General features: G+C 40.3%; 1 protein-coding gene across 1 annotated transcript; it reads right to left on the bottom strand.

The window, feature by feature from the left end:
- Positions 1–1,125: 1,125 nt before the first annotated feature.
- Positions 1,126–11,293, bottom strand: LOC123976472 (Y+L amino acid transporter 1-like). The gene is made up of 7 exons (XM_046058681.1): positions 11,087–11,293; positions 7,227–7,523; positions 5,747–5,922; positions 3,997–4,139; positions 2,344–2,469; positions 1,586–1,730; positions 1,126–1,300 (listed from the first exon to the last, which is right to left on the bottom strand). The coding sequence occupies exons 2-7, from the start codon at positions 7,353–7,355 to the stop codon at positions 1,141–1,143; spliced, it is 879 nt and encodes a 292-aa protein (XP_045914637.1). The 5' UTR covers positions 7,356–7,523; positions 11,087–11,293; the 3' UTR covers positions 1,126–1,140.
- Between the last annotated feature and the right edge of the window lie 1,149 nt (positions 11,294–12,442).

Here is a 12,442-nt window from a genome sequence, read left to right as displayed (position 1 = left end):
AAATCTATGGGGTATTGTGAAGAGGAAGATGCGATACACTAGACCCAACAATGCAGAAGAGCTGAAGGCCACTATCAGAGCAACCTGGGCTCTCATAACACCTGAGCAGTGCCACAGACTGATCGACTCCATGCCACGCCGCATTGCTGCAGTAATTCAGGCAAAAGGAGCCCCAACTAAGTTATGAGTGCTGTACATGCTCATACTTTTCATGTTCATACTTTTCAGTTGGCCAACATTTCTAAAAATCCTTTTTTTGTATTGGTCTTAAGTAATATTCTAATTTTCAGAGATACTAAATTTGGGATTTTCATTAGTTGTCGGTTTTAATCATCACAATTAAATGAAATAAACATTTGAAATATATCAGTCTGTGTGGAATGAATAAATATAATATCCAAGTTTCACTTTTTGAATGGAATTACTGAAATAAATCAACTTTTTGATGATATTCTAAATATATGACCAGCACCTGTATGTGCAAATTAGAATAACACCTACGAAAACTCTAAGAAACGCTTAATGTAAATGTTTCTTAGAGAAGATTCTTAACCAGGATGGGCTTTAAAATGTCTGTGCCAAACACATTTTACCTTCTGATATTATGAACTTTCAGTGCAGTGCTGAGGAGCAAAGTCTAAGCTGTGCATAACACCCAATGACGTCATTGCTCCCTCCACAATCTGAGAAATCCAGTTATGGAAACAGGAAAACTATGAGAGCCCACAGCCTATAGCTTGTTGGAAAATAAGTTAACTATTAGAGTGAATACTATCAAATACCACTGTAAACAAACCTCAGTACAACTCTTCCTCCTCCAATGCACTAATCACATAGTCAACTTCCCCGTTCCTGTGTGTGGCGCTAACCTCTTTAGCTAAATGAGATTCCTGACATCATCTAGACTCCTGCAGTCACAGATAACCAAAAGGGAATACTGAACCAGACACTAGTGCCAGTGGCTGCCAGCCAGGCTGAAAGAGATGACAGCAGAAGACGGGAAGCAAAGATCCGAATCTGCTACCCAATGAGTCTGAGCAGACGCTGTCAATTTGGTGTGTTAATGGGTAGACATTAGTATGCACGCGGTCACACTGCTCATACACAGCTTCTTTAGTGCACAAGGAGAATGCACAAAATTTATTCTGAGCCCCACAATAATAGGCAGATACTCACCACAGCAACAGCTTCGCTGGTCAGCACTTGGTCTGCATCCATGACGACGTAGTAAGCAACGTTGGTCAAGATGTAGATCACTGTGACAATGGGCATGGAAATAGCGATCGACAAGGGCAGATTCCTACAAAAGAAAAATGGTTTTCATTAACTTAACGCGCTCAGTTGAGCCTTAAGTATTTACAGAACAGAGCTGAGAAAAATAATTGTTAGCCACACCCCACCCCAACCTGCAAGCAGTACTAAAATATCTAGATTTTACAAATGTTCAGTTTATTTTGTAACTGGGATGTATACCATTTCCACTGAGACGACAGCTTGAGATTACTTCATGTTACGTCAGAAAGCAAAGCCATTAGGAACAAAAATCCCTTCTTGTAAAATATTTCTCAAATACCAGACCTCATACCTCTCTGGGTTTTTAATCTCCTCCGTGATGAAGTTGAGTGTGTCCCAGCCAGAGTAGGAGTACAGTGCTGAATAGAGGGCCAGGGCCATGTCACCTGGGTTCAGCTTGGAGCCCTTGAATGAGTCCTCAAAGTTCTGGTCGAATCCTACATAAAACAGGTGTTAAAATGTTTTGCTTTCATCATCCAGGGCTAATTATTTTCAAAATATTGAATCCAGCATGTGCCTTAAATATTTTTAATTTCATATTTCAATAAATAGTGTGCCCTGCATAATATATACACATTACATGCCTGAACCAGTTTAGTAGAAGAAAAGAAAAGGACAAAAAACATCCATGCAATAATATATGTAGCAATAACAAGAGCACCAAACACAATCAAAAACATAAAAAATAATAACAAAATCTGAATTTAAAAACAGTTATTTGTATATTCGATGTATAAAATGTATCAATATAATAATTAAACTATTTGATCAAGCTGGTCCAATATCAAAATTTTACCTGAAAAGCTGAGTCAAAAATGATTGATGAATGATTAAGGTGCTTTGACAAACTACCAAAATCCACCATTTCGCCATATTTACTAAAATCCTTTGAACTAAAATGTTAACTATTTACAGCATTCTGTTCAATGATTCAGTTAAAATGCCTTAATCCCAAATAGTTAAGTAGTGCTTCATCCCATTCATTTTCAGCAAAGTGAAGGCAGTGATTTCAGAATAACTATCTGACAGACAGTTTCTAGGACACCCTACCTTGTGCCAGCTTAACCAGGCCAGTAATGATGATGACAATAAGAGCTAGGACCTTGGCCACAGTGGAGATGACCTGAAGAATAGCGCCCCATTTCACTTTCATACAGTTCACACAAGTCAGCAGACCTGATATGGAGAAAGAGCAAGAAAACAGTAGTTAACCAACATCAAATCAATAAAGTTTAAATCGAAGGTTGGACACAAGCAGAGGGGAGGAGTTTATGGTCGAACAACTGTATTGACATTGCTATTATGCTAGGGTTGGGCGGTATATCTGTATATGAGGTATACCGATATAATTTCAAAAGATAGATATTAGACAAAGATATGAAATTAGACAATACCGTTTATACCGATATAATCTGATACTAATATTGTTTCTGTAAAGTCCTCCATCCGTTTGCTCGTCTCTCTACCTCACCGCGCAGCTCCGCCCCTCCCTCAGCGTCTGCACGCAGCCGTCAACTCACAAAGTCTCTAACAAGATGCCTCCTCAACGTGCAGCTCAGCTGCTGCTGTGAACGGAATCACGGGAGGAAAAGTCCAGAAGACAAGGTCTGATTTTTTTTGGTGACTTTATACAGCCTAGCCTACTACTGATGGAGAAAGTCACCGAAGCGGACATACAGGGAGAGCGAGACAGTAAAGCCCGTTTTTCCACGGTACTAGCTTGACTCGCCTCGTGTTTTTTTTGGTTGTCCATTTGGTTTTCCATTGTGTAAAAGTTGTACTTGTATCTGCTACCAGGTGCTATTTCTGGGTACTATCTGCAATGAAAAACGGAGGACGGCCAAACTGAGTCGAGGCGAGCTGAGCTGGTACTGGTAATGGCTGTTTGCAGCAGAGGTACGTTAGGTCTGTGAGTGTGAAGAGAACTGAAGCAGTCAAATTCAATAAGTGAATGATATTTAAGATGGAGAATGAAGTATAATTAAAAAACGGTGAAATAAGCTAAGTTGAGCTCGCTTAGCAGAAAATACCGATATATATTTTATACCGGAATTCTGCCTAACAGCATGACTTTTTGGCTTTATCGCCCAGACCTATGTTATGCCCTTTATCACAGTATCACAAAGCTTTAGGGTTTCCCTTTACTAAGCACAGTAGACTTAAAGCAGAGCTGAGAGGAAATCATTACATTTTCTCATTTAGCTGACGCTTTTATCCAAAGCGTTTATATTTGCTATATATGTCAGGCTAGGCTCTAGAGCAACTAAGGGTTAAGTGTCTTGCTCAGGGACACAATGGTGGATGTGTAACAGTAGGACTCAAATCCAGGTCTCTCACACAAAAGGCATGTGTCACACCACTTATGACTATCCCTTTCAGCTTTTATGAGAACATCTTGTACACTTCCTCAAAAATGTAACAGTCTGGATTAACAGGAGGTTAACTGTGACTGATTTTATTTGAACCTTTGGTTTTTCGTGACAAATTAAAGCACAGACTGTACTGGACTTGTGTCAGCCAACAGTGCAATTAAGAATAAAGCAAACAGGCTGATTAAGACATTTACAGTAAATAATTGGGGTTTAAATAACCAAAACCAATCTATTTTGTTCTATGCTCTGGGAACATGCATTCAGTTTAAACTTAAAATAATTTTGTAATGCACCTTGTGTGTATTATTGTCTAGTACAGGGAGAGACTTACATATGATCACAGCAGCAATGAGGCGGACGGCGTCATAGGGGGCTATACAGGTGGGGTAGAAGGGCTGGACCAGGTAGTTAGAGAAGGTCAGGGCTATCACTGCCTGACAAGCTGGCTCGACTATCAACAACGACGTCCACAGTCTGCAGCAGAAATTGATGAATCTTAATTATTAGAATAAATTAATATAAAAAAAAACAAACTTGTAACTTTAGTAAAATAACAAATTAATAATAAGGCTTTATATACCTCTACAACTGGGAAATTAGCTTTTGCAATATGAATTTCAGTTCTACACATGCTTAAATAATAAATTCTCTGATGTTAGTGGACTGCCTCCACTAATGACACACAAAATTAATAATAATAATAAAATTCCAGGCATCATCTAAATGCCTTGGGTGATGTGGAGCAGAGGTTCAGGTGAGGGGGGAGAGATACAGGCTGTCTGTCTGGGGCCTGAAATAAAAAAATGTTACAAATGACAGTCGATCAGTTTCTCTTGTCTCAGTGTTTCCAACAGGATTTTAAGAGAAAGGTAAATGCATTCATTTGGTGCAAAATTAAGAGGCTATCTATGAAGACCGTGGCACTCTTGTAAACAATGTTGTGCTCTAGTAAACTATTTGATCATTAAGCTATAAATGGTTATGAAACAGCAACAAAGGTCAACAAATTTGTTTTTCCAGCAACCATAAATCAAAGAATAGAAAATAGAAGTAATTTCCCTAACATTTTATTATTATTGTTTTTTTGTTGTTTTTTTTTAACTTTTAATGGAAACATGTAATAGGTTTTGTATTTTCTGTGAATATAATCCAATTAATCTTATATCCATACTGTATAGACACCTTAATTTGAAAACCGGACGTTGTCCCATGTGTATCCTCGCGCTAAATTCATCAAATCTGACCCCTTTTGATAAATCATGTTGCATGTGGTTCTTGTATCGCGTAACATGAAGACTTCACAGCCTCTCTTGAGGTAGGACTATCATATTGCAACACTTGCCTTTGTAAAGAGAAACTGACAGGATAAAGTCACTAACCTGCCTGTCAGCTCGCACCGGTCCGTTACTGTGCATTTACCATAAAGGCTTGAATACATATGCACTCCAAATTTAGATGCTAGCTTAATTGGCTTCTCACAAACGAGTGACAGAAACAGATTAACGTTGTTAACGTTACCGTAGTTACCTCAAAAGAAAAGTGGTTGTCTGGAGTCAGATGCCAAAATGTGTGAGCGTGCGAGCTTACAGCAGTGCCCACAAAACACGTTCGAGCCTATAATGTTATTAAGAGATGTGTAAAAATATTTTTCTGTTCATTTTGAAACTATGGCGGAGCAAATTAGACTGTGGCGGGCCGCCATGGTCTCGTTAATTAACGGGAAACACTACGGTAAAAGTCTATTTTCAGGATCACAGAACCAGTCTTCCTTCGTAGAATGTCAAAAGAACCCTCATGTTACTTGAATGTGTAGAGACGATAAGTGGCAACAGTGCTGTTATTATAACATTACTTAATTGAAAGCTTGAGAAGCTGTTAGGATATGGCAGACTTACTATACTGTACAGTATATGTGAGCTTTTGCATTATAAGTAAAGGAGGACATACTGCATGAACAGTGTCTATGCAAAAATTACGGTAACACATTCTAAGTAACAGCACATAGGTAAGTATTGCTTTTCTGGGATAATGTGTTTAAACAATGTGTTTACATCCAGAAAGAGTAAAAAACAAACACATACCGTATAAAAGCCAAGAAACCTCCAAAGGCCTCCAGGATGTAGGCATAGGAGGCTCCAGATTTATGGATGGTGGTACCCAGCTCAGCATAGCATAATGCTCCAAACACAGAAAAAATCCCTCCAATGGCCCACACTACCAGCGACAGGCCAAATGAACCCGTGTACTTAAGGACACCCTGCAGGGTAAGAAATGAGAGCATTTAGATTTGGTGGGGTTAAAAAAGAACTCTAGTGCAGAGGTTTTCAAAGTGGGAGGCGGACTTCCCGAGGGGAGCTCCAAACACTTTTATGAGAGGCTAAGTGAACAAAAACACATCATTAGTTATTACATTCATTATTAAAAGGAGGGAAAGAATAGCCTAAATGTGTGTGATCTGGTTAAAGAGATTTGGGGTAATTTTACAGTTACACAGTGCAGGGCACAGTGTCAGACTTTGGAAAGCTTGAGTCTAGTGTATTTGTGTGTTTGTCTTAGTTTGTTTAGGGTGGTGTGAAAGCTGTCATTTGATCTCTGGTGTAGACCAAACAATGGCACCAAGACAATCTAACACAAAGACAATAAGACCATCTGAAAATATAGACGACTGCCCAACCCTAAACAGGAACACAATGGTAACATAAATCCTTAACAATTAGGGTTGGGCCGATAAGACAATGCAATCGTCCATCGGCAATGGCTGACAGACATGACAACGTTGAGCCGGCATCATGATTGTAAACCCCCCCCCCAGCAAAAAAAATCTAAAATTTTCACACCCTGTGAAAGCAGCTTTCAATGACTACAAACTTTCTTATTGTTTTTAAGTATGCTTTGCACCTGCCTCGGAATTCTCTTCTCTCTACACTCTGACACACTCACACACACCTGCACCTCAGGCACCTGGCTTGCCCTGCCTCTCCCCCCATCTGCTCTATTTTCTCCATCAGCAGTCGCCTAAAAGACTGAGAACTCGTCTTTTTTCTGTATATTTCTACCCGCGATCCGTTATCACGGCAGCTGGTGAACCGCTTGTGGGCTTGTTAATGACGCAGCCTATCAAACAACTGAGACCAACATCTGCACCCTGTGTGTTCACTGCTGCTTTACCTGCTCCTTGCATAAAATATCCACTGTGAATTGGAATGCAAGTTAATACTCTACAAAATTTTTTTACCCAGTGAAGTTTGAGCGAGAACACATGTATGCACATAAGTCAACTACGCATGTGCACGCCTGCGCACCCGATGACAGCGTCCATCCAGATGTCTCACTGCAGACATCCTCTAATGGAAATTTTGTAAACATCGCCCAACCCTATTAACAATACTCAATGAATAATTATTTCAGATGTATCTATCAGATACAGATCTCAGATGCATCAGCAGTGCACTGTTACCCCTGAACATGTTGCAAGTCGAGCGAACATAGCACTGAGCTTTGAAAAGTAAGATAAACTCAGGGCAAATAAATTCACTGGCCTAACAAAGCAGAGAATCTTACCTTAGGTGAGACAAAGATGCCAGAGCCTATCATATTTCCCACGATGAGACAGACCCCATGGAGGAGGGAAATCTCCTGCTTCAGCCGAACACCGCTGCCCTGAGAAACTGAATCCACCTCAGCAACCATTCTCCTTCAGCCTCAACTCAGAGGTAACAGGACGAAGTGACGGGGGAGTAATAAAGACGACAGACTGCAGAACCAAGACAAGTGGAAAGCGACGTGGGAGTGTCACTGGAAGGCTTATAAGACTATGCCGGTCTCAAAGGGTATTGTTGAATTCTCCACTGGATTAATCTGTAAGAAAAACAAGGGAACACAGAGTCACATAAGTGCTCTTCACAGCAAGGAATTTTTGCTGAGATGAGAGTAAGTGATCCTGATTGTGGTCGTGTCATTGGAATATAACCCTGTGTTGCATAATGGACACTTGGGGGCCAATGGAAACTTCAAATGAGTGAATGAATGGGTAAGTGACTTAAATGTATTTAATAATAAATCATCAGCGAGTTCAACATCGGCTGTCTTTGAATGAAACAGTGCTCCAGTAAGAGACAAACACTTATTTTCCCCCACATTGAGGCTAGGGGGGGGATTAACTGAAAGAAAGCCTAATAGTTTACACTATAAATGTGCAACTAAATATGTTCATTACTGCCAATCATCAGGGCACAGTAGGCAAAGCAAATATTTTAAATTTTTTCTTAACAATCATAAACCATTTTTAATTTAAAAAAAAATATTGCTTTTGTAATCTTAGGCTTCTGGACAGCTTCTATACGTCTGCAAGAGTTTGTGGGTCAGAGCCACAGGTCAGCCGGCTGAGTTTTTCTAGCCATTTTTATGGGTTTGACAGCGCCATCAGATTGCATTGTGCGGTACAGTTTCAGGTGGTCGTAGAAGTTGATGCCATTCTCCGATGTGTCAACACACACAGATCACCTCAGGTCCAGGACAGGAATTTTGTTGTATAGACCTGTGCTTCTAATAACTTCTCTAAAACAACGGAAACATCACAGAGGTATAGCAACATGTCTGGTTGGTTACTATGATAGTGAAAGGTGTTTACCGCACAGCAGGTTTCCTATTTCAATATACTACATTGACATTCAAAACATTTTACATAGCCGAGTTGGTACGTGCCTGGCTCTAACGTCAAAGAGAGTTGAGCTATTTCACATACAACCATGCCTGACTAAACTTTAGGTTGAAAGGAGCCCCTCTTTTACAACCAGAGGTCCTGGAAACGATGCAAATCATTTCTTAAACTTTCACTGATTAGGGCTCCACAATTCTGTCATGTAAATTTGAATAGATACTACAGGCCACTGAAACTGTGTTTGGAGTGTGTGCGCCGGTGTATTAAAGATATCTTATATAATAATTTGAACAACTTCAAAATCATTAATGGTAGACTGATTTGTAATCAGTGAAGAAGAATGGCATCTTTGTCACTATGGGACCGGATCACCTGGTATTGCACTATGAAGCACTGCCCCATTTCTTCTAGAGTACTTTGATTGTGAAATTATCAAATACCATCCAACAGTTTGTTGATTGTTGGATGAGGACTTCGTTGATGGGTGCTGACAGATCTGCAGATAACCATAAGCAGATGCACTCATGTTTCAGAGACGTCTGAGCTTAAAATGCTACTGTGTGTTCTCTTTTCTCCCCTTCTCTCTCTCACTCAATCTCTCAACCCAACCAGTGGAGGCAGTTGGCCGCCTAACCCAAGTCTTAATTCTACTTGAGGTTTCTTCCTGTTAAAAGGGAATTTTTCCTTGCCGTTGTCACCAAGTGCTTGCTCACGGTGGGAATTGTTGGGTCTCTGTAACTAATGATAAAAGAGTAAGGTCTAGAGCTGCTCTATGTGACAAGTGGAATGAGATAACTTCTGTTGTGAATTGGAGCTTTCTAAATAAAACTGAGCTGAGTTATTCAGTCATACACAAGCAAGGTACAGAAAACTTACACACTTTAGTTCATTCATCAAGTAAAAAGACATAGTTACAGATCCACAGCTGCTGAGATTTAATTGCTTTCCCCCCCCCCGTTTCATTTTGTAATTTTTGGCGGATGGTGTATCATTTCCACTGCTCAGCAAGGCTCTTATGACCGATGTTGTGTAATAGAGATTTGTGAAGGCACTGAGTAGGTAGTATGTCAGGTCGTACCGGTTCTTGTCAGCCTAATGTCGGCATGGCGCTAGGAATGCGAGCAACACCCTCCTTACAGCTCAAGCTGTTTTATTATGCTAATATTGTGATTCACATCCTCATCCCCAGAACACTTCCCTCACTTAGCTCTCGATCACATTTTTTTTTTTTAATGAGCGCTCAAATTTCTCAAAAGCCATAATTCGTCTAATTATAAAAGGTTTTAATTTAACAGACTTGTTACTGGACTAAAAAAGGGAGAATGGGCACCTCAAGGTTTGATTTTTGATTGTAAGTGAAAAAACATGTTTGATTTTTACACACACACACACACACACACACAAATCTACACACATTGTATAGGCATCAAACACATCAGTACAAATACATACGGCTTACATCCAGGTATGCAGGGCAGTACAGTACTAGTCCATACAGAGGATCTGTTCAGACTTAGATAGGAAATGCATCTTTACCAATCTGATTAGGGACACACACACACACACACACAAACAGAGTACCTCATTAGGAGAAACCAAAATTATGTAATTAAAGTAGTGTAATCCTATCATGCATTGGCCTTGTGCTTGCAGTCTATAGCACACACAATGTTATATCTGAACCAAATGAGGTGAGGCGGAAGCCAGCAAAGATGAAGTAGTTCAGCTGTGTAGTGAGGTGACAGACACTGATACAGTTTACCTGCATAGCTGTGAGCTGGGACTCCAAAGTTTAGAGAAAAAAAACAACATTTAACATTTAAGATAGAACTTTACTTATCCTGAGGGAATTTGTTGAACATGCATGTTAAAATGCATTACCTGCACTAAGCACCGACATATTTCTAATTATCTAACTCAGGTAAGTGTGTGCCATTACAAACCAGTGAAATTAAGTGAACATTTGGTCTACATTCTTAGGCCACTGTGAAAGCTGCATTTAAGTGCCTCTGTTCACACGCTCAAGAGACATCTCTCTGGAGGAAATTATTCATAACTGCATTCGCTCTGCAACGCAACGTGTGTTCAGGAGGAAAGCAGACGGACAGGTTCAGCAAACTACCTACCGCTGAGTTATTAAACTTTACTGTTAATGCCGCTCATGTGTAAACATGAGGAAGCAGTGTCATCATTTGTAAGCCCAGAATTTCCGCATTAAAACTGAAACGTGCTGCGGTCACTGCGCTGACAGGATTGGGACGTGAAACGTAGACGGGGTCTACTTTGTGGGTCACATTGTATCTCGGCGTTAAGTGGACGCGAGTGAATGGAAATTGCACCTTCAATCAATCTAGCCTTTTTGTCCCCCATCATTGAGCCCCAGTAACTGAAACATACGCTCCTGTTAGTCCCAAAAGCTCGCTGTTAATGATTAGCCCCAGATTGATTGATTGATTGATTGTACTCATGCACACTCAAATGGGACAGATAAACCGTGTTTCCGTACACTAATTAATTCAATAATGTTAGCTAACGCTGGTGTCCATGTAAACAATATTTAAACTCGCCGTGTGGCGGCTCTGCAGTGACATATAACAGAGCTAACAGAGCTAGCTAAACGCAGCAGCAGCTACAACATACATGATGCTGCTGATGCACATGTTAACGTCAGTAGGTGTATGTGACGCTTGTGTCATTTACTAGCTTTAAAAGTGGGAGACAACGTGTGTCTCCAAAAATAAAAACATTGCAGAAAAGTTACCTTCGTTGTGCTGTCTTCTTTTTCCCTTTCTCTCTCCAGTGGAGCGTGCAGCGACACATGTGCCGTGTTTCCGACTTGAGACAAACTTCGACTAGTCAGTCCGCAGGCAGAGTCAACATCTGCAGCTAGCTCCTCCTCATCAGCAGCATCACCGTCGGCCAAAAGGACAGTTGCTCCACCCACTGACAGGTCACATTAACCACATTAACCAGCGGGTCAGCACAGTGATCCTGCACAAACTAGAGCAGTGATGCGGTCACACAGGCGTGTCTTGGCTGTACCTGATCTGCTAATTCTCTGTATTTAAAATCATTATTGTAGAGGTGCATTTTTATTAAATCGTTTTTATTCTTTGCTTTTGTTTTATTTTCACTAGTTAAATTGCGCTTTATTTTAATCTGGTTCTTGGTTGTCTTTTGTAAAGCTGGTTTTGGAAGATACTCTACCAGAAACGTAGCCTACACTTTTCTTGAGGGAAACTTTATCTTATTCTTGAATATGAACAATGAGTCCCCTACAAAAGTATTGGAACGGTATGGCAAATTCCTTTGTTTTTGTTGTTCACTGAAGACATTTGGGTTAAAGATCAAAAGATGAGTATGAGACAAGAGTTCAGAATTTCAGCTTTTTTTTCATGGTATTCACATCTAGATGTGTTAAACAACTCAGGACATACCACCCTTTGTTTGAACCCACCCATTTTTCAAGTGAGCAAAACTATTAACTAACATGTGATGTCCTTGTTGCCCAGGTGTTGCCTTTTAGGTTGATTGTCCAAACATTAAATTGCTCTGCATGACTAGTCTAAGTTTTCATCCTTGGTTCAAACCTATAAAGACTGCATTTTCTGTTAAAGAGGATAAACCAACATGAAGACCAGAGAGCTGTCTATGGGAGAAAAGCAAGCCATTGTCAAGATGAGAAAAGAAGGAAAATCAACCAGAGCCATTGGACAAACATTGGGCATAGCAAGCACAACCATTTGGAATGTCCTGAAAAAGAAAGAAACTACTGGTGTACTGAGCAACAGACGTCGAACAGGTCGGCCAAGGAAAACAACAGTAGTTGATGACAGCAATATAGTGAGAGCTGTGAAGAAAACCCCCAAAATATCAGTGACATCGACAACGACCTCCACAGTGCAGGGGTGAAGGTATCACAATCCACTGTTGGAAGAAGACTCAGAGAGCAGAAATATAGAGGCCACACCACAAGATGCAAACCACTCATCAGCAGTAAGAATCAGAAGGCCAGGTTAAAATTTGCAGAAGTACAGAGATGAGCCACAAAAGTTCTGGAGCACAATCTTATGGATTGATGAGACCAAGATTAATCTCTAGCAAAGTGATGGAAAGG

The sequence above is a fragment of the Micropterus dolomieu genome, linkage group LG09 (genome assembly GCF_021292245.1).
Source record: "Micropterus dolomieu isolate WLL.071019.BEF.003 ecotype Adirondacks linkage group LG09, ASM2129224v1, whole genome shotgun sequence".
NCBI lineage: Eukaryota > Metazoa > Chordata > Actinopteri > Centrarchiformes > Centrarchidae > Micropterus > Micropterus dolomieu.
This window is presented reverse-complemented; position numbering and strand designations above follow the sequence as displayed.